This window comes from Lethenteron reissneri, chromosome 3, assembly GCF_015708825.2.
Source record: "Lethenteron reissneri isolate LAM-NWPU_2019-01 chromosome 3, ASM1570882v1, whole genome shotgun sequence".
NCBI lineage: Eukaryota > Metazoa > Chordata > Hyperoartia > Petromyzontiformes > Petromyzontidae > Lethenteron > Lethenteron reissneri.
The window spans coordinates 10,258,422-10,285,941 of NC_083781.1; the positions used below are offsets into that span (position 1 = coordinate 10,258,422).

The 27,520-nt window shown below is 53.8% G+C and overlaps 1 protein-coding gene across 4 annotated transcripts in view; it reads right to left on the reverse strand.

Annotated features, from left to right (window-relative positions):
* LOC133346122 (lethal(2) giant larvae protein homolog 1-like) overlaps positions 1-27,520 on the reverse strand; it is a 66,406-nt gene that overhangs the window by 11,871 nt on the left and 27,015 nt on the right. For 3 of the 4 annotated variants that reach the window (XM_061557550.1, XM_061557574.1, XM_061557559.1), the window contains exons 3-11: positions 22,234-22,331; positions 12,722-12,803; positions 11,506-11,639; positions 7,485-7,643; positions 6,810-6,972; positions 5,407-5,545; positions 4,215-4,266; positions 2,585-2,739; positions 1,521-1,744 (exon numbers count right to left, since the gene is read on the reverse strand). In XM_061557550.1, coding sequence (XP_061413534.1) covers positions 1,521-1,744; positions 2,585-2,739; positions 4,215-4,266; positions 5,407-5,545; positions 6,810-6,972; positions 7,485-7,643; positions 11,506-11,639; positions 12,722-12,803; positions 22,234-22,331 — 1,206 coding nt within the window. The remainder of the gene's footprint in view (positions 1-1,520; positions 1,745-2,584; positions 2,740-4,214; positions 4,267-5,406; positions 5,546-6,809; positions 6,973-7,484; positions 7,644-11,505; positions 11,640-12,721; positions 12,804-22,233; positions 22,332-27,520) is intronic. The other variant, XM_061557567.1, reaches the window with a different exon arrangement.

Sequence of the window (27,520 nt, forward strand, 5' to 3'; positions counted from 1 at the left end):
GAGACCGACCACCGGAGCGGCAACCAAAAGAACTAACCCCGTGGAGATGGAGCAATGAAATCGGATCGTGCGCCCAAGAGCCAGAAGCTTCGTTTGATCGCGAGACCGTAAAAGCTCATAAATCGGAATCTTTATTTAGACTGGAGGAGGAATCCCATGAGCTATGACGCTCTTTTTCACACATGTCCAGTAGGGGGCACCGGGTCAGAAAGTTTCAGGTGTCTTGCAGAAGGTCCTTCATCCGGCAGCGGATGGATCACATCCGATGAGGACGACGATGAATATCTGTTTTCGAAACGACCCTTGCAGAAGTGCTGGCCAGTTGCCAGCACGGAGATGCTGCCGATAGATAATTGCTCTAGTGCGGAAGACGTGTTATTGCTGTCAGCTCATTTATATCAACGACCATGAAGCTTTGCCAAAGGACTGTGAATCACTGTTATCATGATTATTAATTTTCATTCAACTGCTCCACAAAAACATTCTCCGAGAGAAAAATATATTTTTTTATTTAGAAATGCTTGTTGTCCTTCCCCCACACCGACGATTCGCGCGGTTGGCTACGTACGGTATGCAAAAGAAGTTCAACATCTATACTTACATGTGTTGTGTGTATTGCAAACGGTGATCTCTGAAATAGCGCTTTGCTCAGTGTGCTACTATCCCTATGAATAACTCAACCGGGAATGGATATCCATTGTAATTTCTATACATACATTACCCCCCCCCCGCCCCTCGCACCCGACTGACTCGCTAGTGATAACATCACATTTATCCTTTCTCTCTTTAAGAACGAAACAGGAGGATTTCTCCACAAATCTGGATGTCCGCCTGATGATGCTGGTTGTAATTACTGGCGAAACATCGTACTAGAATAATACATGTCGTGGGGTTTTGTTAACGTGACAAACCTTACGAATTGACGGTGTCGGGTGGTGGCGGGTTTAACGACTAAATCCTACTTGGTGTTCAACTACTATCTCAATGACCCGCATTCATTCCCTGGCCACGCAAGAACCTAAGTGGCAGGTTTGGCACCCGATACTGACGCAAGTTCTTTATATCTCGTGAAGTAGAACTGGTCAGCGGTACGGTGAGCGGCTTGCAATCAGAAGCTTCCAGCTGCGTGTGAACCTATAGGTCCTGTGTAGATACTCAAAGACTCCGAGACCGATCCACTCATATAGATCCACTCACACAGAGACCTCTAGACTCACAGACTCACACACACCTATAGACTAACACACAGACGGAGGCTTGAGCTGATATAGAGCGATAGAGATATGTAGATGAGAGGTGAGGAGATTCAGAGTGGGTTGGGGGTGGCCACGCAAAAGCCACGTGATTTACAGTAGGCTCGAGCTTGCAAGAGTAGGCATGCACGCCGCAGAGGAGATCCTCCGGAGCCTCCCCTCTCGGCGTTGGCGTGACAAAGCAAAATTGCCGGCGGCGCAAGGGGCGGAGGTCGAAGCAATCGCGAGGGCACGGGCGAGGCCTGGCGCGTTCGTCGGCGGACTCACGGCGTGCGACTTGTTCTTCTCGTCCTCCTGCTTGCGGCCGCAGCGCGCGATGCGCTCCCAGATCTTGAGCGGCACGGCGGAGACGTGGTGCGAGCAGGTGATGGCGGACGAGTGCAGCGACGCCAGGTACGGCGGCGGGATCGGGGCCCAGGATTCTGAGCGCAGGTCGATGGCCACCAGCTCCTCCTCCACGAGCACGATGAGGGCCTGCGGCGCGTCGTACTCTGCACGCGCGCACGAGCGCCAGCGCGCCGCCCGTCTTAGTCCGGCGGGTTTTGCCCGTTTTCGTTTGGCGCGCATTGGTGGTAACCAAAAAATAAACTTGTGCCTCACCGCGAGAAGGGGCCACGAGTTCGGTTCGTGACCTCGGGCGCCCTCCCCGCGTGGAGTTTCTAAGTTCTCCCCCTGTTCTGCAGAGTGTGAGCGAGTTTGTGTGAGAGTGTGTGTGAACATATGTACGTGTAGGGTGCGGTAGTACAGCAGTTGGCGGCAGTTAAGAGCGGTTGGTGCACCGGACCATGAGCTCGGCGACCCATGGAGTTCGATTCCTGCTCACGGCCACCACCAACACCAGTGACGATTATCTGAAACGGCCTTGGGCCTACCCTAGATCGGCTCAGCCTCAAATGAGTAACTGGTGTAGCGGTGTGTAGTCAACATCGCCACTGTCGAGACAAAGGCGGTCGGTCAGTCGCGGTCCTGTCAACCCCACCCCCTTGTGTGCCGTGCCGGCTTTGATAGGTGCTCGCTAACAGCACTTGCTCCTACAGTCTGTCAAGGCTATACGGGGGATCTTTGTTTGTTTGCTGTGTATCAGTGCGACTGTATGAGTGTGTGAACTTTGTACATCCCCCCCCCCCCCTTCTGCCAGTCTACCCTAGACCATAACCCGTAACCAGTTTCTCTCCTGGTTTTTTTTCAATGCTGTAGATAAACCGGTTATGATTAGCCACCTCCCTCACCCCACCCCCACAGCCCCCCCCCCAACAGCCCCTCCCACCACAGCCCCCCCCTCCCACAGCCCCCCCTCCCACAGCCCCCCACCCGCCACCCGCGCAACTCACCGCTGTCGGGAGCCTCGTTACAGACGGTGAAGAAGTCGATGACGCGGGATGTGAAGTCGAAGGCGACGTGCCTGGTGCCGTGGATCACGGTGACGCTGTGGCGGTCTCCGTAGCTGGCACGCGGCATGCCACCGCTCAGCACGATGTACGGATCCCTGCCGAGAGAGAGACAGAGAGAGTCGAGCGCGAGGGGGGAAAACCGCTCCCCCCCCCCCCCCCCCCGGTGTTGCCGAAGTCGCCCGCTGCGACACGGCGAGCGGTGCGCCGTGTGATCCGCGATCATCGGGTCGCTCGTTTTTTTTGTTTTTCTTTCGCAAATTATCGTCGGCGCAAGGAGGCTGATGCCATCAAGTGCTGCGGAGTTCCATTTTAAATGTATTCACTGCAGGCAAAAGACATTTATTTCTCTTATAAGGAAACTTCCACTATTTGTACACACACACATATGTAGGACGGAGGACAAGAGGAAAATTTCCAGTGTGTTGTTTGGATAAACGGAAGGAACTGAAAAGAGAGGAAGCCCTAACCGATGAGTGGTTCGATGGCAACATCACAAGAGATCGGTGCCAGAAAGATGTGGCACTGCTTGAGCATATTGGCACAGGACAGAGGAAAGTGGAAACAAGTGACGAAATGTGCAGTGGACAACTTCGGATAATCTGCCCATTGATCGTAGTGATGATGACGATAATGATGATGAAAGCACACATACATGATACATATTCTTAGTTTTTTCGGTAAAGTCACGTAGGTAAAAAATTAATAAAAGTAAAATAAAAATAAAATCACGACGTTTCGGAGGCAACACAAGCTTCCATCTTCAGGTGGAACTGTCACAGCATGATAGCTGTATGACTTGTATCACTTGATACAGCTATCGTGCTGTGACGGTTCCACCTGAAGACGGAAGATTGTGTTTGCCTCCGAAACGTCGTGATTTTTATTTCATTTTACTTTTATTAATAAAAATTTAAATTTTTACCTACGTGACTTTACCGAAAAAACTAAGAATATGAATCCTTGCAGTCACGAAAGCTTCTAATCTACATGATACATGTTCGCGAGCAGGATATTTTTCCGGCAGGAATGTGTATATATACAGTTTCTCGCCTACCCCTCTTGGATTTCCAAGTAACTTTCATTCGAGATGAATGGAACTACGGCTGGGATTATTAGCCGACGATTGACTACTTTTGTTGCGGTCGATTCCTCGGGGCCTTTTAATCACGGCGACCGGCCCAACACGAAGGCAGGAAATCCCCTACGAGCCACGCGGCAGCATCGCGTGGCCGATGACATCGTCAAAGCCCCATGAGACACCACCTCCCGCGTCCGACCGGCAACTATTTTGCGTGCCATCCGGTCGGCCGAGTAACCTGAACCGATAATCCGCGGGGCAATCGGTCACTCAAACAGCCAGATTCACAAGCCGTGCGCTCTGCACGGAACTTATCCGAATAATATAACGAAATCGAAAAGTCGGTTGGGATAAGATAAAAACAAAAACAGAACTGTCATCCCAAGAGCATTGTGCGCAAGCTGCTGTTACAAGACGACCGGTGCGTTTGTTTTCCGTTCAAGCGTGAAAGCAGTGGGGGTGGTGATGGTGGTGAGGGGGGGCGTCACTCACCCTCTCGTTAGCAGCCACTGGATCTTGTTGATGGCTTTGCAGGGGTAGGGCCCTGACGGTGGCAACAGCAACAGGGGCAGCATGGAAATCACGAGGGAGAGGTAAAACACACGGCCGCGTATTTCACTTGCACCCCGACGCGTAAAACAAAAACAAAGATCCCCCGTATAGCCTTAACAGACTGTAGGGGCAAGTGCTGTTAGCGAGCACCTATGAAGGCCGGAACGGTCCACGAGGGGGTGGGTGGCCAGCACCACGCCCGACTGCCTTTGTCTCCCTAGTGGCGATGTTTACACACCGCACCAGGTATTCATTTGAGGCTGAGTCGACCTAGGGGAGGCCCGGGACCGGTTCAGATCACTGGTGTTGGCCGTGAGCGGGAATCGAACCCGTGTCGCCGGGTTCATAGCGCAGCGCGCGAACCGCTACACTACCGCTCCCCACACACGCGTAAAACACACACACACAAAGGCACGGCAACATTAAATACTTGATCTGTTCAAGTGCTGCGCCTGTGTTGTGCTATGTCTGCATGCTAGTGCACGTAGCATGCTATGCTTGTGTGTGTGTGTAGTGTGCTATGCCTGCGTGTGTATTTATGTGTTTAGCGGTTAGCGCACTGCGTGCCATGAACCCGGCGACCCGAGTTCGATTCCCGCTCACGGCCAACATCAGTGGCAAATGAACCAGTCCGGGGCCTCCCCTAGGTCGACTAAGCCGAAAATGAGTATCTAGTGCGGTGTAAACATCGCCACTGGGAAGACAAAGGCGGCTAGGCGTGGTGCTGGCCACCCACCCCCTCGTGTGCAGTGCCAGCCTTCATCGGTGCTCGCTAACAGCACTTTTCCTGACATGGGGGCTCTTTGTTTAGTTTTTTAGTGTGCTATGGTTGCATGCTAGTGCACATAGCATGCTATGCCTGCGTGTGTATGTAGCGTGCTATATCTGCGTGTGTATGTAGCCTACTATGCCTGTGTGTGTATGTAGCATGCTATGCCTGCGTGTGTATGTAGCGTGCTATCCCTGCGTGTGTATGTAGCGCGCTATGCCTGCATGCCAGTGTATGTAGAGTGCTATGCCCGTGTGTGTGTGTGCAGTGTGCTACGCCTGTGTGTGTGCGTATGCAGTGTGCTACGCCCGTGTGTGTGTGCAGTGCGCTACGCCGCCGTGGCAGCAGATGCGTGTGCCCCACCGTAGGGGATCTTGTGCCCCCCCTCGCCGTCCTCCTCCTCCGCGCTGCTGCTGCCTGTGTGCCAGACGCGGTAGCTGCCGTCGTTGTGCGAGCTCACGAACTGCGTTCCGTTCCTCTGCCAGGTCACGCTCTCCAGCTGCTGCTCGCCCCCCAGCACACACGCACACACACGAAGACAAAGATCCCCCGTGTAGCCTTAACAGACTTTTGGATACAAGTGTTGTTAGCGAGCAGCACATCTCTTGAAGGTCGGCAAGGCACACGATGGGGGTGAGTGGCCAGCACCACGCCCGACCACTTTGTCTCCCCAGTGGCGATGTTTACACACCGCACCAGGTACTCATTTGAGGCCGAGTCGACCTCGGCGTGGATCCCAGGACCGGTTCCGATAATCGTCACTGGTGGTGGCCATGAGCGGGAATCGAACTCGGGTCAACACATGTGTGTGCTCTCACCAGTTGGTGGTTAAATCACTTAGGATGTATCCCTGTGAAGCCCTTAAGTGGATTGACCATGGCTGATTACAACGATGACGAGGATGATGATTACGATGATGATTACGATGATGATGTCGATGTTTCTGAGTCAAGGGCCGGCTGGGAGGGCAGCACGTAGGCCATGCGAATGCTGCCCTGGGCTCCAGCGAAAGATCAACGGCCTCTCCCCCCCCTCACCTCTCTCCTCACCTCTGGAGCTTTCGAAAACAACGTCAGATTCCAGCGCCAATTAGGGACGCACGCATTCCACGCGCGGAAAGCGCATTCCACTCACACCGCAAGCCTAAAAACAAAGCACTCACTAACGAGCGTTAATTAGGGAACGGCGCGCCTTCTGCAGGACGGGCTTGGCGCGGGTGCGTCTCAACCCCCACCCCCCCCCCCAACGTCATCCGTGTGCCCGCAACAAATGTGTTTTATACTGCAAAGCGGCCCACAGATACACAGGTCTGAGCTCAGCGGGGAGCTTGAATTACTGTCCCCCCACACCTCCCCCCCCCCGTCTCCTCCCCCCCGACACGACTCGCTCACCGCTCAAGTTCATCTGCCCACGGTCAATCCACTGCTGGATGAAGGCCTCTGCAAGTATTGGTGGATCCAAGAGGCAGGCGCGGTGTGATGAGGGCCATCAGATTTATCCAGCCTAAATAAAGATTATTTTATTTAGGCTGCCAACCACCACCTCACACCCAATATCACGTGGACATTTATAGCAGCCAAATAACGCACGATGTCGATTCTAGATGTGGAGGGGAAAACCCGGAGCACCCGGAGAAAAAACCACGTGACCACGGGGCGACAGAGAGACGCAGACTCGAGATCGAACCCACGACCATCCTGCAGACTTGAACATCTCCCCACCCTCCCCCCCCGCCCCCAGATGTGACACCGGGCGTCCCTCCTTGCCTGCGCCGTGGGGAAGCAGCGGAGCATGCGGCGCGTCGCCTGGTCCCACAGCAGCATGAGGCCGCGGCTGAAGCCCACGAGGAGGCGGTGGGGGTCCCGCGGGTGCTCCTGCACCGCCTCGATGGGGCCCAGCGCCTTGCCGCCGCGGTACTCGTCCGGTACTCTGCGGCACAGGCGCGGTCACCAATGTTACCTGCACTCTGCTGGCGCTGTTGCTAGTGCTGCTGCAGCTGGTCCTGCTGCAGGCGGTACAGCTGGTGCTACTGGCGCTGTTGCTAGTGCTTCTGCAGCTGGTGCTAGCACTGCTGGTGCTACTGACACTGGTACTACTCCTGTTGCTGGTGTTGATGGTGCTACTGATGCTCTCAGTGCTGCTGCTGGTACTCCCAATGCTGCTGGTGTAGCTGGTGCTACCAGTGCTGTTGCTGGTGCTACCAGTTCTGGTGCTGCTGGTGCTACTGCTGCTGGTGCGACTGCTGCTGGTGCTACTCCCAGTGCTGCTGCTGGTGTAGCTGGTGCTCCCAGTGCTGCTGCTGGTGTAGCTGGTGCTCCCAGTGCGAGTGCTATTGGTGCGCTACTGGTACTGCCGGTGCTGCCGGCGCTACCGCTGCTGCCGCTACATGGCACCGGCAGATGCCGACGACGATTTCCCGACAAGGCGAGCGCGACGCTGACCCGTGCAGCAGGTCCTCCTGCGTGAGCGTCAGGTCGTCGAGGAGGCGCATGGCGGGCAGCTCGAGCTGGCTCACGACGCCGCCCTCGGTGCCCACGTAGAGGCGGTCGCCCGCCACGCTCGCCGACAGCACCGTGACGCGCGCCAGGCTGGGCGGAGCGCTAGAAAAACAACGCGCACACGCAGACACGCACGTGAACACACGTACAATACAGGTTCGTAGTGCAGCGCGCTAACCGCTACACCACCGCTCCCCGTACAATACACACGCTGCGAACACACACACACGATACACACGCACGCGAAACACACACCCGCACGACACGCACGCACACACAAAAAAGACAAAGTACCCGCCGGATAGCCTTAACAGACTGCTGGGGGCAAGTACTGTTAGCGAGTAGCGCCTATGAAGGCTGGCACGGTGGCACACGAGGGGGTGGTGGGTGGGTGGCCACCACCACGCCCGGCCGCCTTCATATCCCCAGCAGCGATACTAGATACTCGTTTAAGGCCGAGTCAACCTAGGGGAGAACCAAAGCCAGTTCAGATAATTATAATCGTTACCAGTCAGGGCCGTGAGTGGGAATCGATCTCCTTGGGGGCTCGTAACAAAATGCGCGCTAACCACTACACTACTGCTACACACACACACACGCGCGCACAGGCGCGCATGCCACACACAGCTGCAGTTGAGACAACATAAACCTGCTGTAAAACCATGCCCTAACTCCCAACTGACAGGATTTAGAATGAGGGATTGCCAATCGCACAAGGATCAAAGTCTCTCCTTTAACGACTGATGTACAGTCGCACGAGCATAAAGACACACACATATATACACTACCAACCCCCCCCTCTCCCAGCCCATATAGCTGACACAGGCTTTGGGGAAAGTGCTGTTAGCGAGCACCTACTAAGACCCGGCACGGGCACGTGGGGCAGGCCAGGGGGCAACTGAGTTTGGGGGCCAGCGCCACGCCCGGCCGCAATTTTCGTCTCGCTCTGGACGCTCGAGTACTTCATTTCAGGCCGAGTCAACCAAGGCTGATGCAGCGACGACAGCCGCCACCGCCGCTCGTGACGGTGACGTTGCCGCAGAGAGCTCCGAGGTCGCACGCCCACCGCGCCAATGGCCGGCAGACAGGGGTTTAACTTAAATTTCGATTTAAAGCTTTCGTGACTGCAGGGATTCATCTTCTTGGTTCTTTCGGTAAAGTCACGTAGAAGGGAAGTAATAAAAGAATAAAAATAAAACATGATAAAATAATTCTCACGACGTTTCGGCCACATGAATGAATTCATTCAGACGCTGTCTCCCCGACAGACCTGGTCTTCTTCACCTGAGGACGGCTGCTTGCGTTATTTTATTATATCATTTCATTGGGGTTTAACTTGTCGTCGAAATTTTTTTTGCGGCCCACTGGTCAACTGGAGCAGTGGGTGGGGTGGCGCACGGCAAGTAGCCCTAGCGAGATGTATACCGGATGTGGTGTGCCGGGTGTCGCCCACCTGGATAGATCCGGATCACGTTAAGCACCTGTCGCAAACCCCAAAAAACACCCGGAAATGTGCCGCTAGCGAGAAACATTATCACAGGCGCCCCCTTTGCGGGGTTGCGTCGTAGAACAGTGCGGCAAAATACTGCACTGTACTTCTATGCTCCCACCTGCGTAACGCCGTGTGTTCACCAACCCGCACTGACCAGTGAGGCAAAGTGTGGTCCAATAATATCCACAAATCATAGAACGGGGGGAGGCCCTCATCCAGCAGTGGAGTGACAAATTGGCTTTATGGGGGGGAGAGGGGGGTGGGGGTGAGGAGGTGAGGTGGTGGTGGCTTCTAGCAGCAGTGACGTGAGCAAGCAATTGCAGGGCTGTACCTTTGACCGTTTCTACCGAGCCCAGCACACCAGATGGTGCTACAGCAGAGCGCAACAGTCAACATCAAACGGTGACGAGTTTAAATCCTGATTGGAGAAGGGGGTGGTCATTTCTGCTCCATCATCATCATCATCCCTTTGAGGTCCAAATAAATAAGTACCACTTTGCGGGAAGTCAAACAGTGACCGTCTCTGAGAGACCGCCGCCCGTTACGGGAATGTGGAATTTCCACCGCTCGTGGTGACCGTGGATGGAGAATGAGCACCAGTTACTTCAGGCTTTCCTTTGAGCTTGAGGGAAAAAAAAAACTGGATCGGCATCGTTTTTTTTCTTCCCTTTTGCTCTTCAATTTGACGTCTGGCCGAACAGAGAAAGAGAGAAAGAGCTCGTCCACCGCAGAATGCGTTTGCTCGACGGCGGAGGGTCGCGTGAAGTTAACACCCACGTGATATTTTTTCCACGCGTGCGTGACCCCAACCCTTGCATCGCGCGTGCGTGACCCCACCGCGGAAAGCAGCGTGACCCTGATTTAAAGTTGAGGATGGCCCACGGAAGCGGATATCGGAGAGCTCGCTCGGATCCCTTCTTCAATCGATTTGCGGCCCCACACGCAGTCGAGGGAAGCATTGTTCCTGCCCTCTCTGCATTTGCGAGTAATGTCCATCGCACGACAGTAAAACTCATGTTTTAACGGCTGAAAATTTAGCCACGTCAAGCGTAGAACCACATTTTTTTGAAAAGTGATTTTTTTGTACGCGCAGTCATTGGTGACCGGGCTGAGACCATCAACTCGATACACATCGAATTGCTAGGCTTGAGAACCCGGTTTAAATCGCAGGCAGTGGCCGCAACCTGGATTCGAACCCGGGGGGTTCAGCGTTGCCGGCTCAGCGTCTCCAACCTCTGGGCCACCTCCACAGAGAACACTGCTGCAACAACACGATCGCAGTCGGCAAATTCGCATTTAAATAAAACCATGGGAATGTAAAATTGCAGTTGCCGCTCTGCATCTGCATCAGCCGTACGAAGGAAAAAGAGGAGGATTCAAGTAAAAAAACAGCAATCAAGTTAGCCATTAGAACCGTCACCCATAGACACCTGAAGCGTTCGCTGTGAGATGAAGCACACCATCATAATCATCGTGGCCATCGCCATCATAACGACGACGACGACGACGAGAAGCATGCAAAAACACCATTGCGCGACCCAGCTCCCAGCATTGAGGCAAGGTGGCAGGACAGCTGATGTGAGCTCCTCGGCACTAAACAAAGCAAGCGGCACCACCACCACCACGAGCAGCGATGACTGACCAACGACCCACGACTCAGTGACCCACAACCCAAAGAGGCACGAGCTGGGTGTGAGAGCAGAGAACGGCATGCACGACTCGTCGCCCCCCGGAGCAGCCAGGATGGGGGGGAAACAATCCATTTAGCGGAGACTGCGATCGATTCAACGCGCCGCAAGCCAGCGCTGCGGACGCAACAGACCCAATTTGTCGCTCCCTGCGACGAATGCGGAGGCCCGGGCCCCCAAAACGTCGTCGCCTGCTTGCGCCGGGAGCGACGTTATCATTGGATGCGTTGATATTTTTGTTACGTCCGAGTTTGCTCGCGCTTGTTCGTTCGTTTACGGAGTTGCTCAAATTTAGCTGTTTTTTCTTTTTCTCTCCCCCAAGACGCAACTTCGTGGCTCGGTGGGGGGGGGGAGCTAGTGAATAAATTACGATTTTATTACGGAAACATTGATCGAACGAGAAAGCGTCTTTACCGAAGAAAAAACTAAAACAATTGGCAGCTTTTATTTATAGTTTTAGAGAAGCCTTGTGAGTAATTGTGTTTTTTTTTATCTTGGCCCAATCAATCATTGCACATTGGCAGTTTAGGTAATTAATATGAACGGGGCGTGGCGGTGTGCAGCTGTGGTGGCCGCTAGACCCGATGATGACGATGACGACGACGATGATGACGACGAGGACCTTTGACCCGTCCGTGTGACGATGACGTCGCCTCCCAGCCGTGCCCTGCCAGCGGTTGCCTCAAGGCGGAGGGGGCAGGTGGCGCTCTCGAGCACGACCCGGTGGAGCAGGCACGGGGGGGGGGGGGGGGCGTGCCGGGGGACAAGGTACGGGGTTTTGTACTTTGGATGTTGTTCAGACCCTGGCCGGCTCGGGATGGTGAAAGCCTGGACTTCGGTGAGCGTCGAGTATCCGTCCTTCTCAACGATCTCCCAGAGGTGCAGCGAGCCGTCGTCCAGCAGCGAGACCACGCGCGCCTGACACCAAAGACAAAGATCCCCCGCAAAGCCTCTTAACAGACCACTGGGGCAAGTGCTGTTGGCGAGCACCGATGAAGGCCACATGAGGTGGGCGGTGTGCACAACACCGCCTCCCGGCCGCCTTTGTCTTCCCGATGTTTACACACTTGCACAAGATACCCCATTTATGGCTGAGTCGACCTATGAGAGGCCCAGGACCGGCCGCTGTTATTGATCGTGACAGTAAGTCGAACTCTGGTCACCAGGTTTGCGGTGCGGTGCGCCAACCACCACACTAGCGCTCCCCTGAGAAGAACAGACAAATATCCCCCGTGTAGCCTTAACAGGCTGTGGGGAAAGTGCTGTTATAGCGAGCACCTGTGAAGGCCGGTACGGCACACAAGGGGGGGCCGTTTTAATACATCGCACCAGGTACTCATTTGAGGCAGAGTCGACCTATGGGAGGCCCAGGACCGGCCGCTGTTGTTATTGGTCGTGAGGGTAAATCGAATTCTGGTCACCAGGTTTTGCAGTGCTCTAAACACTACCGCTCCCCTGAAACAAAGACACACACACAGAGACATGTGCCACATGCATTAGAGAGAGATGCGCAAAAGATATACACTGAGAGGCGGTCTGATTCCAAGGGCATATATAGATCTTTCATTGCTATAGAAATCTGCATTGCACTTCCCACAATAATTTTAATATTTCAATCTCAATCATGAGTTATGGGCCTATTTTTCAATGTTTCTCCCACGCATACAACAGCCCAGAACAGATGTTGTAGGATGGACGGGGAGGGAGTGAAGGGAGGGGGAGGGAAGTAGGGGAGGAGAGGGGAGAAGGAAGGAGGGGGGAGGGGAGAAGATGGGAGGGGAAGGGAGGAGATTGGATGGGAGGAGAGGAGATGGTAGAGGATGGGAGATGGGATGGGAGATGGGATGGGAGGGGATGGAGGAGATGGGGAGGGAGGAGATGGGGAGGGAGGAGATGGGGAGGGAGGAGATGGGAAGGGAGGGGAGGTGAAAGGAGCAGAGGGGAGGGAGCGGAGAGAGGGAGCGGGGGGGGGGTAATTGGAGGGAGGGGAGGAGAGGCACCTGTCCTGGCAGGAAGTGGAGCTGCGTGACGATGGCGATGTCGTGGTGCAGTCCGGTGAACTCCACTCCCGGAGCACCGTAGCTGCGGCGCGGGGATCATCAAGGAATAATACCAACAACGATAACAACAACAACGAGAATCATCTCTGCACGTGTATGGCGTCCGCTTAAATTCCTCGGGGCAACTCGGTGCACCTTCAATATCGTCTGAGACATTTCAATTTCTCAACTTGGGATTGACACATGACGGTATAATTCGCGGGTAATTTTTCAGCCGCCCGATTGTAAAAGCTTGGCAGGACCCTTCCCTGACAGAGTCTTGAGACTCGGTGAGGCTTTCCCGGGTCAAACAAATTGGAGTCTTCTTTCGATAGGCGCTTCTGAAAAATAATGAATAGCTCAGAGGGCTTTACCTAGAAAAATACAAATGATTTCGTTTAAGTTTATTTATAGTGATTTCCTTACCTTTCCCATACTTTGTAAAAAGAGCTCATCAGATTTCTGCGGAATAAATAAATATATGTTGAGCTGGTTCACTCCAAGACCCTGTCCCATGGGTTTCTGGCTCTGCCGATTGCACCCGAATACGAACTAACGACGTCAAATTCGCCCTTGACGACAGAATTGGTTGTGTGTTGAAGGTGACACGGACACAACGTTACAGCAGGTCGCGCCACCGCGAGGAGTGGGCGAGCGCCAGCCGCCCACCTGTGGCCCACGAGAGACGCTGCATTCACCATGGCGATTACAACACCACACGATGGACGGAGGAGAGTGCTGCATCATTACTCAACTAACTAAAACCATAAACTATATATATTTTACCAGGTAAATCCCACTGAGCTATGTAGCTTTTTTCAGAAGCGACCTGGCCACAAATGATAGCTCAACGATGTGGCTTATCACGTGGACATTTATAGCAGCCAAATAGTCTAAACGCGCGTTTCCAAATGTGGTGGGAAAAACCGGAGGGCCCGGATAAAAACCCATGTGACCACGGGGAGAGAGAACAGGCAAACTCCAAACATTCAGGCGTCAGGGTCGGGATCAAACCCACGAACCTCCTGTAAACCAGACGAGGTAGTTAACATCTCGCCACCTCCTGCTAATCACCGTGACATTAACAACATCCGTTACGGGATTCAGATAATGACAATAATGATGAGACTGCTTAATCTCGTAAAGTGATTGCGCTCGTGCTACGCAATACAAGGACGCATCGGCCCAAACGTTCAAACAGCTTCGCCCGGCTTGCCAGCCTAAAGTGACATCTTTGTAACGTCATCGGACAGCTCACCGCCGCCACCCCACTCACCGAAGCCCCTTCTGTGCGCCCTAAGAGCCAGCTGCGTGGATGAAACAAACAAACTCCCGTTCCTCACGCGTTGCATGGCAACAACTCCGCGACACTCGGGCAACTCGGCAAGAAGGGCGGCACTCGGATGCGGTGGGGATGTGGGGGGGCGACGGTGTTTCGAGTTCGCCGCGTTGTGTCCCATGTCCGCCGTCTGCGGGCAACTGCGGAGAGGCCGTTGACGCCACCGCCGCCGCGGCATCGTGAGTTCGTACCGCGGCCTCTCTCGCTTCTGTGGGCCACTTCTCGAGAACGGGGGCGATGCCCGGCCGACCCTGTCGCCCTGCGAGAGATCCATGAATGAACGGATCTCTCTCACGACGTGATGGGGATTGCGGGACTCATTTTTAACCTATGAAAGGGGCCGCACACTTCGTCTGGCAGTCGACGTAGATTTGTCCCAGCTCTGTCATGTCACACCGTGACCATTTCTGTCACCCCGCCTACAATCGCGCTCTAACAAGGGTATGACTGGAGCAAGCGCTTATTTGTATATACACAGGAGGCACTCGCTGCACCTCATGGCGAGCAGGCGGGCCCCTGCCCGTCAGCCCCACCCAGACAGTGAGTGGCCCGATGTGCTGCAACATTGGCCCTGCCCACTGCCCAGGTAGCCCCACCCACTACCCAGGTAGCTCTGCCCACTGCCCAGGTAGCCCCACCCACTGCCCAGGTAGCTCCACTCACTGCCCAGGTAGCCCCACCCACTACCCAGGTAGCCCCACCCACTACCCAGGTAGCTCTGCCCACTGCCCAGGTAGCCCCGCCCACTACCCAGGTAGCCCCACCCACTGCCCAGGTAGCCCCACCCACTGCCCAGGTAGCCCCACCCACTGCCCATGTAGCCCCACCCACTGCCCAGGTACTGCCCGGGTAGCTCCGCCCAATGCTCTGGGAGACCTGCCCTTTCACAGCCCCTCCCCCGGGGAGTAAGATTTTAAACCGGAGAGAAAATCCCGATTCTTTGCGAATGCTTCGGGACACCGGGACAGACGTCATGAAACCACCCGGGGACTGTTCTGTAAAAGCCGGAGGGGGGGTGGGGGTCGGTTTTGTAGCGTCACCATTGGGCCCCCATCAACCACGTTCACACCGCAGCGGACGCTGCTACTCACCACTCACCTGACCCACTCACCCAACCAACCCTTGCAGTCACAATTAGAGCAACCGGGACACGCGTGGGCAAGCTCTTTAGCCCCCGCGGGATAAACAAGAGGGCTCACATTACCCAGACAAAACCCACCGGGAACGCTAAAAATAACCATCCTTTACATGGTGGTGGTGGGGGATAGGGGGGAAGTCACAGGCCACGCGGAACCCTGTTGGCATAGCACACCACGTGGGTAGCTCTTGCCCGAGAGGGGTAGGTGGTGGTGTGGGCGTTGCATGGCTGCGAGCAAAAGGCGGCACCGATTTACGCAGAGACCTACCGTGGCTCGGAGGGAGCCAAGCTGTCGCGTAATGGTAAGCGCGAATGGATTTCCAATCCAGTAAAATGGCCCGTTTCGAGTGCCACGTTACGACTGGTGGCAGATGAAAGCATGCAAGCAGCAGCCTGCGCACGCATCTCACGTCTTAACGCGGACTGTGCTTTACCCCCTATATTATTTATTAGAATGCGATGATTCCCATAACGCGGTGTTTTTCAGCAAGGCGGCAACGACCGCATTACCGAACAAGGCTACATTTCGCTTCGACCAGCCGAGAACTTTGAGAGACGGACAGGGAGTGGAGGGGGTCTCCATTCGCAAGTGTGACCCGGTCACATCGGATTATAACTTTGCTTGTTCACTTGCGAGGGCCACGGCGGTTTTGCAACTCCCCGCGACACATTGAGGAGCCGCGACTCACGACCGACCCGCGCGAGTCAACAGCCCGCACCACCCGTGCCGGCAGGCCGTCTGGCCTCCGTCTTCGCGCGCAAATGCATTGGCCGCAGCACGCCCCGGCACGGGGTCCAAAGTACAGGGCGGAGATGGGGGATCTGCGGTGGCGCGAACCGAGACAACATATTTGCCTTACAGACCGGTCGCCGTACAACTGGACCTGGGCACACGGGCGATCGTCTCCAACGCCGCCAGCCGCGGTTATTTTGCCATCCGTGGGTCTTTCGGCGTTGGCCGGAAAATAAAAGCGCACGCAGATTGCTGCGATTCTAAATAAAGACGATAATCGATTGTCGATTTTACCAAACTTTCACCAACTACACGCAGATGGGACACGACCAGGAGTTGGAAACCTGCGGATTCCGGAGCCCGCATGCCAGAGGTCGCAAACGGGTTTTGATTTCTTACCCGTACCCGGCCGCACCAGGGTCGCAAACGGGTACCCGCACCCGTACCCGGCCGTACCCGTACCCTCCCGTACCCGGCCGGGTACGGGTAGGGTACGGGTATCGGGTACCCGATTGCGACCTCTGGGATGAAGCCATGTTGCAGGCGTGAGTGGGTTGATTCTAGTAACTTGAATTGTGAGGAGACAAGACGTTGGGAAATGAGTGATAAACGGTTACTCACCAGTGACTCACGGCCTACCCGTACCCGTACCCGGCCACACCAGGGTCGCAAACGGGTACCCAAACCCGTACCCGGCCGGGTACGGGTAGCCGGGTATCGGGTACCCGGTTGCGACCTCTGCCGCATGCGGTGGCTCTTTAAGGGACCGCTTCGTGACGCGTTATTTATTGAGGACCACCGCCGCCGTGGTCTCGCATTTACCCCATGGCGCATTGCGGCCTCTTGAAATATTTAGGGGTTTTATTTCTTTTGATTGCCGACCCCTGATTATGACTGACAGGGTGAGCCGAGGCCTTGAATTGTCGTGGGGCATCAGTGCATTAGGATTGGCTCTGGGAGGAGCATTGCGTCCGCTCAAACATTTGGACGGATTAAAGAATGACTTTCACACAACCAACATCATCGTCGTGATCAGCCATGGTCAAAGTACCACGTGGATGATTGTCTCCCCAATCCACCACCACTAATCAAGGGCTGTAATTTATTATTATTTCATAGTATTGTCATAATGCGGAAACGCTCGCGCTAAACCAACTGCAACACTTTCTGTAAATCAACGAGAGAGTCATCTTTCCAGCGGCGGGTCCCTCCTCGTTTCACCGGAACGATTGGTCCATAGCATTTGACGAGCGTTCAGAACGACCCTACGGCGAGCGAGAAAGCAAGAGTCAAAACACACGCAACGTTGCGGCAAATGCCCAAACAAGCGCAAGGCGACACTCGTGAAACGTGCAGCGGGCGCCGCGCAGAGAGGCTCAGAGGCACGCGGTGGACATGGCAGACCCAGGGAAGTTGCCAATTTGGCTCTGGCTGGAGACTCCACATTTGACGGGCGGTTGTTATTGAGTCACTTGTCAAAGCAAATGAGAGAATGCGTAGGGGGAGAGGGTGTGGAGCACTGTCCAATAAAAACAGGGACCCCAATTCTAATGTCCCAAAGAATACAAAGATCCCCCGTATAGCCTTAACAGATTGTTGGGGCAAGTGCTGTTAGCGAAAATGATGAGTCCCGCAATCCCCATCACGCCCGGCCGCCTTTGTCTCCCCAGTGGCGATGTTTACACATCGCACCAGGTACTCATTTGAGGCCAAGTCGACCTAGGGGAGGCCCAGGTCCGGCTCAGATAATCGTCACCGGTGTAGCTGCACCCACAGCTCCCGCAGGCTGTCACAAGACACACACGTTCACTCCAATGGTTGAGTTCACCAGCAGCAGCGGTGGCAAGGGCTGCAGGAAGCAACAGAGACACTGACAATCTGGCCATCCGCACGTCACCAACAACCTGTAACCCAAGACACGGTGGGTTGGTGGTGGGGAAAAATAACAAAATAGTCCACGCTGCTGCTGCTGCGTTGACACACATCGTCTGTGCATGGGCCGGCGAAGGGGAGGCATGCTGTGGGATTGTGGGGTGTGTACAGGGCGAGGCACAGGCTGGACCTGATTCTCAACCTAGGGCTGCCACTACTGTACACCACTGTACCCTACTGTACCCCCCCCCCCCTAGAGACGCACGTGGTGTACTGTACAAAAACATTCCCAAAGATCTCCTCCAAATAGCCATTGGGGCAAGTGCTCTCTGTAAGCGAGCACCTATGAAGGCCGGCACGGCACACGAGGTGGGGGTGGCCAGCAACACCACCCCCGGCCGCCTTTGTCTCCCTAGTGGCAATGTTTACACGCCGCACCAGGTACTCGTTTGAGGCCGAGTCGGCCTAGGGGGAAGCCCCGGGTTCGTAACACAACGATCAAGTGACAAATGTCATTCCTAAAGCGCCTTTCCTACAAGGTATTCAAGGCGCTGAACATCCACAAATGGGCACACGAATCGTTGGCCATGTGGAGAAAACTAAAACATGACAAAAATCTACGCAATATTAAAAAAGGTAATTAAGAGAGGTGGGTGTGGGGGGGGTTAAAGCACCACCGCCCCGCCAACTCCATCGTCTCCGAATCGCGAACAGCACTGAGCAAAGCGTTACGAATAGGCTATCCCCGCCCGCCCGGCCGCCATAGAAACGTGGAATTTCCACCACTGACTTGTGGACCGCAAACAGGAGATGAGAACCACTGCCCCGATGCTCCGTTTGAGCAGGAAATCGCTGCTCGGCGCTTTCTCTGTGAGATTTCGCGTCTCACAGTTTTCGCTGTCGAGTATGCGCAGGTTTGAATTCACTCCACATGCGGCTATGCGGTCGGACATGGCACAACGCTGTGTGTGTTCTGTAGTGTGTGTGTGTACCATGTGTGCCGGGTGTGTGTACTGTGTATATGTACTGTGTGTGTACCGTGTGTGTACCGTGTACTGTGTGTGTACCGTGTGTACTGTGTGTGTACCTTGTGTGCCGTGTGTGTGTACCGTGCGTACTGTGTATATGTACTGTGTGTGTACCGTCTGTGTGCCTTGTGTAAAGTGAATGCGCTAATCAGCAGGCAGCTGTCTCGTGCGGTGCATTGTGGGTTGGATGACCGCTCGCTCCACGCTCCGCAATTTCGCCTTGTGCGACCCCCCCCCCCCCCACCTTATTTTTAGGAACACATCTACTACCCCACTAAGCGAGGGGGAGAGCCGCACATTTACTTGATTAACTTTGCCCGCGTGACGACGAGGAGGTGTTGCGGATGTACAATCCAAGGGGGCCTGCCACCCGTTACAATTCCCTGCGTACACAAGGCACCGTCGCCGGTTCGTAAAGGCCATGGCCCCCACCCCAACCTTCCGGTTCGAACCTGTGCGTACGACAACAACAAATTATAATTATCTTCCCACCATCAACAACGAGCGTGCACAGCACACACAAGCTCGACAGTGGCTTGTCCAGAAACGGTTAAGAAGCTGTTTTTGGGACACGCAAAAAAACACATCGGATATCGAAAGGCCGCGACGAATCGACGCATTTTAATGTAAAGCCAGCGAAACAAAAGACATCAAGTCACCTGCCCACGTGAGTGTCTGGAGACTGCCCCTGACAGACAAGCACGGGGGCACCCCACTAAGAATCGGGGGTAAAAGACCACACACAGACGCAGAGAAAGGTCAATTGCCCTGACTCTGAAACACTCGCTAATCCTGGCCGGGAACAAATGAATTCTCAACCTAAAACTCCGGCGTGCCGTGAGCATGAGCTCGCTCGCTGCCCCAAGGGTGGGCCAGCATAATGAAGATTATCCTCCGGGCTTCAATCAGATAAAGGTCGGAATGGCATCTCGGTCGAGAAGTAGAAGCGCGGGCGAGCGAATGGATTTTCCACGGCGCTTACGAGTTTCTGTTCCTGCGTCGGAGGCGTGTGGTCATTGTCCACCGCGCCATTTTACTTTGTGAACTCGGAGAATATTTGTTTTCTTTTCCAAAACACCTACGGCAAACGGTGGTGACATTTGGGCCACGTGAAGTCATTCGGGATCATAATGACCCTCCATGCAGTACCGCATCATTCATCATAATCATCATCATCGACGCTTAATCCACTGCTGGACGAAGGCCATTGCTGTAAGCTGTTGCCAAGCCCAAGTGACGCAACGCGGACGTGACGCAACGCTCCTTCGCACGAGCCGACTCAGAGCAGGTAACCAAGGGGCACGGCCGGAGTTAGTCAATCGGCACAGGCTGCGTGTGGTGGTGGGGTCAAGTATGGGTACTCCCCACAAAATAGCCCTTCTCTAAAGTGTATCTCTCTCTTTCGAGAGAGGTTTCTCTAGCACAGGGGTCAGGGGCAACCCCAAATAACAAGAGGAGCCATTTTTTTCGAATTCGGTAAAAACAACCACCGCCCCCCCCAATGTTTCAAGAGCCGCAATGCACGAGACAGTCTTTCATGTGAACCGATCATGAGCCTCCCCGATGTCAACCCAGCCTCAAACGAGTACCTGGTGCGGTGTGTAAACATCGCCCCTCTTGAGACAAAAGGCGGTCGGGTGTTGATGTTGGCCACCGCCCCCCTCGTGTGTCGTGCCGGCCTTCGTAAGTGCTCGCAAACAGCACTTGCTCCAACAGTCTGTTACAGGCTACACGGGGGATCTTTTTCTCTTTGTGAGAAATCAGCTTTGTGCCAATAATCCTCGGATAACAACCCTGGGTCTGTCCCGTGCTCTGCTGTCAACAGCGAAACTCGCGCACTTCACGTGACGGCCTCAAAGTGCACCTAGCCTGGCACGCAAGTGCTCTGGTGACGTCACCGCCGCTGAAGTGGCGAATGGCGGCTGTTGTTTTTTTGCTTGTCATATTTGAATGACCTTATTTGACAACGGGCACGGGTTTTTGTAGTCGGTTACTTCCCGGAGCATCTCATGATCCAGAGAATACGGTAAATACCAACAGCAAACACAAAAAAACACCGAATTCCCTTTCAAGGTTACTGCAGTGGCTGTTAACGTAGGGGGGGCAAACATCACCTACTGCTTCCAGTTGACCCCATTTGCCTGCCATAACGAGCTTTACGCTGTGAGCTTACATTAAAACCTCAAGGTGTGGCGTAGTTCAAGCTTCACTGCTGAGAGAGAGCGTTAAAACGAGGCGGTGAGGATTAAAAGATGGTAAGATGGTAGTTGAATTAATACACCGGGGCTTTAAGCTTGCCAGTGGTGAAATAAATGAATGTGATTTCACCAGTTGCATTCCAGACATTGCTTCAATTTCACTTGGAGCCACGCACAACCGGAATGCTATCGAATAGATGGATCCACTCACAATCACTCCTCCAATTCCTGATCACAAGCAAGTCTGATTAAACGAGTCGGCGAATGTTGACAGTAAGCATTAGCGGCCATTGTAAAATGAAGGGTAGCAGCCCCCTGGCCCGTTCCTACGATGATGAAAAAAAATAAACCTCACGTTTGTCAAAAACTGTGGCCTTAAAAGGAAATATAATTATAAAATAGGTGAAGTTTTGGGCAACTTGTCCTCCTTTGGAAACCTGGGCCAGAATCCAGAATTTTTTCGCAAAATCTTCGGGTCACGGGGACAAGCCGTTATGAAACCAACTGGGACTGTCCGGGCCAAGCCAGGAGGACCGGTTTTGGTAGCGTCACCGTTCGGCCCCCATCAGCCACGTTCACACCTCGGCAGACGCTGCTACTCGCCACTAACCTGACCACTCACCCAACCAACCCTTGCAGTCACAATTAGTCCAACCGGGACACGTGTGGGCGATATTCAGCCGACGCTAAATCCGAATGAGCAAATCAACAGGCCTTTGTCGCTCCACTGCTGCATGATGTTATCTATCCCCCCACCACCTCTCCAAGCCGTGTCAGTTACGTTCACAAGTAGCCACGCACTCGCCTCGCCTGCTATACGGGAGGTCGTAGGTTCTATCCCGACCCTGACCCTTGTGCATTTGAAGTTTGCATGTCTCTCCCCCGTGGACGTGTAAATTTTTCTCCAGGTCCTCCGTTTTTTTCCCCCCCTCCGCATTTAGTATCAACTTGCGTTCAGAGTATTTGGCCGCTGTAAAATGTCCACGTGATAAAATAAGCCACTCGGTTGGGGCCTTACCCGGTTAAAATAAAAAAATAAAGTTTTTACTTGACACTCACCCATCGTCGCGACAGCACTTACCGCAAGCACGGCGCGAAGATAAGTGCGGCTCCTCTTTAATCTCGCGCGTCACCGGCGGCGACGCCACGCCGGGAGAAAGGATACATTTTGACGGCGCCGGACTTGGTACCGATGGCCATGAGCCGCAGGTCGGGGTCGTAGGCCAGGGCGCTGGGTTGGTGCGGGAAGCCATGCTCCACTGTCTGCGCGGACAGAAGCGACGGGAGGGCAGAAGCTGAAGCGTCGGTCTCAGCGGCGACGCGAACGGGGGTGGGGGCAACTCCGAAACGTCGGTCAAAGAGGCGGTTGGCTGCTGCGCGAGCGGAGCTAACGGGTCGACGATCGGTACCCCGCTGGACGGAGGTGCGACAGTCGGCCCTGATCCTGTTGCACGTGGCTTATTGCCGTGGTTCCCAACCTTAAGCTTTCGTGGAGGCGTATCCGTATTTTTAATAATAATATAATAACAATAATTTTTACTTGCTGCTCCATCACACCTGGTATTCACTCAAAGAGAGATGATAAATATTCTTGGTTCTTTCGGTAAAGTCACATGACTTTACCGAAAGAACCAAGAATATGGGTCCTTGCAGTCACGAAAACTTCTAATCTAGAAAGAGATGATGAACTCAGAGGTGTGCGGGGGAGGGCCAGCGTCCACGCGGTGGCGAGTCGGCTCCAAATTCCCACCCCCCCCCCCCCCACCAATTTCCGGAATTTTTTGGCGGACGGTGGCATCAAAAGATTACGACTCACATCACACGTTCGAACGGGAAAGCAACTTCTGATGGATAGTCTGCAGCTCAGAGAAAAATCCACACCACCACGGGTAGAGAGAACACGCAAACTCCAAATATACAACAGGCGTCAAGGGTCGGGATCGAATCCATAACCTTCTGTAAACCAATACGCCACTAAGTGATGGTGATGTCACCATGGTGCCTCTGCCAGGCCAGGGGCACTTTCAGGCCACGTGAAGTGTCAAAGGCTCGCCGATAAGAGGTCACGTGACAGACCCAGGTGCCGTGGGTTGACTGACGGAGATGACTGGCAGATGCACCACCTGTGCCCTCTACGGTGCCAACTCGCTGCATTTTAGCCGCCCGGCGCTCCGCTCGTTGTTGCGAGCATCGGTCCTCTGCCCTCCGTTGTTGTTAGGAGGGCGTCTGCCTCCAACTGACCTACAGCGTCCTTCACGAGCCTCCTCCTGTATACCAGTAAGGCGAGTGATGAGCAGGCCACGCCAGCACATTGCTCCTACACGGGGACCGGGTGTTTTTGTGACGGCGGTGTGGAATGAGTCACCTTCATTCGCGTCGTAAGGACGTACGTGCGGGGGGGGGGGGGTGTCCGCGCATGTGCGTGTGTATGCGCGCGTGACACAAGTTTCGTTGGCACGGGACCCAGGCTACCTCTGTTCGCTGTGAAAATGTTCCCCCACCCCCCCCCCCCCGTTTGGAAAAATACACACACACGGACGTGACCTATTAAGCCTCCCGTATCCATACGGCGTCTCGAATCGTTGAGTGAAATAAATCGGCGGACAATACGCCTCCCTGCACGTGTCCGTCTCCCTCAAGGTAATAATAAAAAAAAGAAAAACAAGACATGTACAATAAAAATTGAGTTACAAGATTTGAGGATACGACAACAGAGTGAGTTAAATAACAGCGTATAAAAAGTGCACCCCATCAGCCACACAGCCCTCTGGGAAGACTTAATTTGAGCAGCGACAAAGCTTTCAAAAAACGCAGGCAAACTCTGGACCGGTTTTCGACCTTGAGTGTCTCATCGGGTAATCAGGATTGCTTAAATCGATGCTGGTGAACTGCCAGACGTTTATAGGCAAAGGACCGCCCCTCCCCTCTTCTCCACTCTGTCATAGCTTGACGAAAAAACTATATAACACGCGACACAAAATCGACGGTTGATGTGCAAGTCGCTGGTCGATGCAGCCGATGGCGAGAGAGACCGCTTTTTATTTGAGCGGCACGCGTAACATTCCACGGGAGGGTCTAAAAACGTTGAATTGAACGCGTGACTAAAAACTACAATGCTGGCTAATCGCCCGGTGAAGCCGGTCGTTGTAATCACCGGCGAAACGTCACGGTACTTGATTTGTAAATGTCGTGGGTTTACTCTCCCAACGCACCGGGCGTGCTGAAGTTGTAACTAATTGACACGTTTTGTTTTACGTGACAAAACCTTAGTAATAGGCCGTGTCGTGTGGTGGCGGGTTTAACGACACATCTTTATTCACGCGATCTACACAAAATTAAACCCTTTATTTTGGAGAACTTTTAAATCTAGTTTGAGCGTTGATGTGTTTTTCAGACGACTGTCCCGTGTAAAATAAAAAGTTATTTAATTTGTTTAAGCTTTCCTATACTTCGCACTCCTATCGTGTTTTTGTATTGTTTGTTGTAACGTTCTTAGCCAGTGCCCCAACTGGACATCTGTGGAAAAAAAGCTTCATAGCTCATCGGATTCCTCCTCCAGCGTCAAAGAAGATTTTTATTCTGGACCCAACAATGTGAAATCTCTGGCCCTGGCCCCAGGGACTGTACAACAAGCCCTGGGGATAAACTCACCAACACCACATTTGGACCCTTGGTTAACAAAGCGGAAGTGCTCACCACACAATCCGTTCAGCGAGATGGAACCGGAGATATTGCTAGCGTAATCACAACATTGTGCGTGTGAAAAAAAACACACACAGACCAGCAAGGGGAAAACGTTATGGCCACGCTTTTAAGACGTCCGTTTGAAGACGTACTCAAGAGACCGGGTGTCGGTAAAGCTATTGAGGAGGTCTAGAGCGAGGTCTGTCACGCTTTTCCAAACATCTTCTTTCGTTTGGCTCGTGCACACAGAGCAACGATGAGAGAATCAGTTGTCATTCAGCCAATCCATTTCTTTGTCTGAGAGTTTGCAATCCACCCACCCAAAAGACAAAGATCTCCCGTGTAGCCTTAACAGACTGTTGGGGCAAGTGCTGTTAGCGAGTAGCGCCTATGAAGGCCGGCACGGCACATGAGGAGGTGGGTGGCCAGCACCACGTCTGGCTGTTTTTGTCTCCCCAGTTATGATGTTTACACATCACAACTCTAGGTACTCATTTGAAGCGGAGTCAACCTCGAGGAGGTCCTGAACCAGTTCAGATAATCGACACTTGTGTTGGTGGCCGTGAGCGGAAATCCAACTCGTAGCGCAGCGTGCTAACCGCTGCACTCCCGCTCCCCAAATGCACACACGCACGCGCACACACACACGCACACACACACAGTGTGTACACCTGGAAATGCGAGCCGTCACCACGCGCTTCATCATCTCACGCAGGGTTTGTTGGGAAGCCCAAACCACTGCACCACCGCTGCCAGCTCTGCCACCAACACTTGATCCATAAGCACTTTGCCCACACACACACAAACGCACCCACCCACCCTTACCCAACCACCCTTCCCTCCCTCACCCGCCCACTAGAAACGATCACCCTGACACACTCGATTCAACGAGTGTGTGGTTAAGGCTTGGGAATTGATATGAATGGATTAATCAATCCATCGGCACACCGCTAACCATCTCTAACATCGTGTCTACTCATGCACTATGCATGTGTGGCCAAACCATAATTGAGCTGCTAATAGACTTAGGGTCAAAACCCAAAATTAATTATCGTTAATATTAAATGAGCCAGTTTAACACGTAGGCTTTCGCGACCAATATTATTCATAATCTGGCGAATTGCCCGATGATGCTGGATGCAATTACCAGCGAAACGTCGTACTCAAATTGTAAATGTTGTGGTTTCACGCTTCAACACACCGGTGGGCTAAAGCAGTGAACTATTTGTCTTTTGTCAACGTGACACTTTTTTACTGATTGGCCGTGTCGGGTGGTGGAGGGAGACGACACATTTATAAATAACGCGATCTAAACCCAAAAACGTTGATTATGATTAATGAGCCAACAGGAATAACACGTTTTCCGCACGAAAGCAATTATCTATAGGAAGTGTCGATTTGTTTGGCTACTGGCCAGCATTTCCGCAAGGCCATTTCAATAGCAGATCTTCATCATCAAGAGTCTAACCACTGCTGGATGGAGGCTTTCCCAACAGCATCACCGTCCGTAGCCGGTCCTGCTACATCACGATGTCGTCTGCAGAGGTTCAGTGACGAAGCGCAGCCATGCAACCGCTTGCCTCACTTCACCGCCGGCAGAAGAGGCACCAGTAGAGGGAGCTCTATGGGGCAGAGTTCGAGAGGTATTTGGTCTACTCTTCCACGTCGACCAGACGTCTTGAAAGACGTGCGAGCTGCCCACCGCGTACAACCCTGCCGATCGACATCACTGTGGTGAACCCGCTGACACTGCTGGGTGGGCAGAGGTGGTGGTGGTGGGGATATTTAAAATGTATGACTAAACTATTTTTTATTTTACTAGGTAAGGCCCCCTGAGCTATATGGTTCATTTTCAGAAGCAACCTGGCCACAAATGATGGCTTAACGAAGTGGTTTATCACGTGGAAATCTATAGCAGCCAAATACTCTATGAACTCACGTTGATTCTAATTGTGGAGGGAAAAACCTGAGGACCCGGAGAAAAATCCTCGTGACCACGGGGAGGAAGAGAGAGAGACGCTCAAACCCGTGGGGTCGGGTTCGACCCCACGACCTCCTGTATACCAGGCGAGGGAGTTAACATCTCCTAGCCACCGCGACGACGCCCCTGTTTAAGAATCTTGCGCCATCGTTTTGAGTCGCCGCTCCGGGGGCTGGAGTCGAAGAGGCGACCCCTGGCTTGCAAGTCGTGGCGCGCCGACCATCACACCCGGGGGGGGGGGGGGGTGGTGGAGGGAGCGTCCCCCATTCATTGAGAAAACGCTGGAGGGTGGAAAAAAACGAGATCCGCACAACGCATCTGCGTTTGCCCCCAACTTCAACGTGCCGACTGGGAGCGGCGCTTCGGTTTGTCGTCTCCTTCAAGGGTTTTAGCGCTTCGGTTTTGCGTTTCTAAACAAAGCCCGAGGCCCGCACATGCATCATCGGCCCTGCGCGGAAAGGCAGAGAGTGCTTTCCCTTGCGACACGAACAGGAAGGCATCGCGAGGCGTAAATCAAGTGGCATGGGGGGGGGGGGTAGTGGCAAGAATCCCACATGACACAACCACCCACAGGCGCCTCCCGAGTGCTGGAACGCTGCACCCCTCAAGGGCTGTTAACAGAGCTCCGAGTTGAAATCTCAACGCATTCATCAATAGCACTGCCAACCAAAGAGAGTCGCACGGTCTAGGGCTGTGGTCGTCCTTGCAGAAGAGGCCGCTTTTGCCCAACGGACCTTGTGCCCGCCGAGAACAGCTGCCACCGGGGGTGCCCTTTTTAAACGGGTCG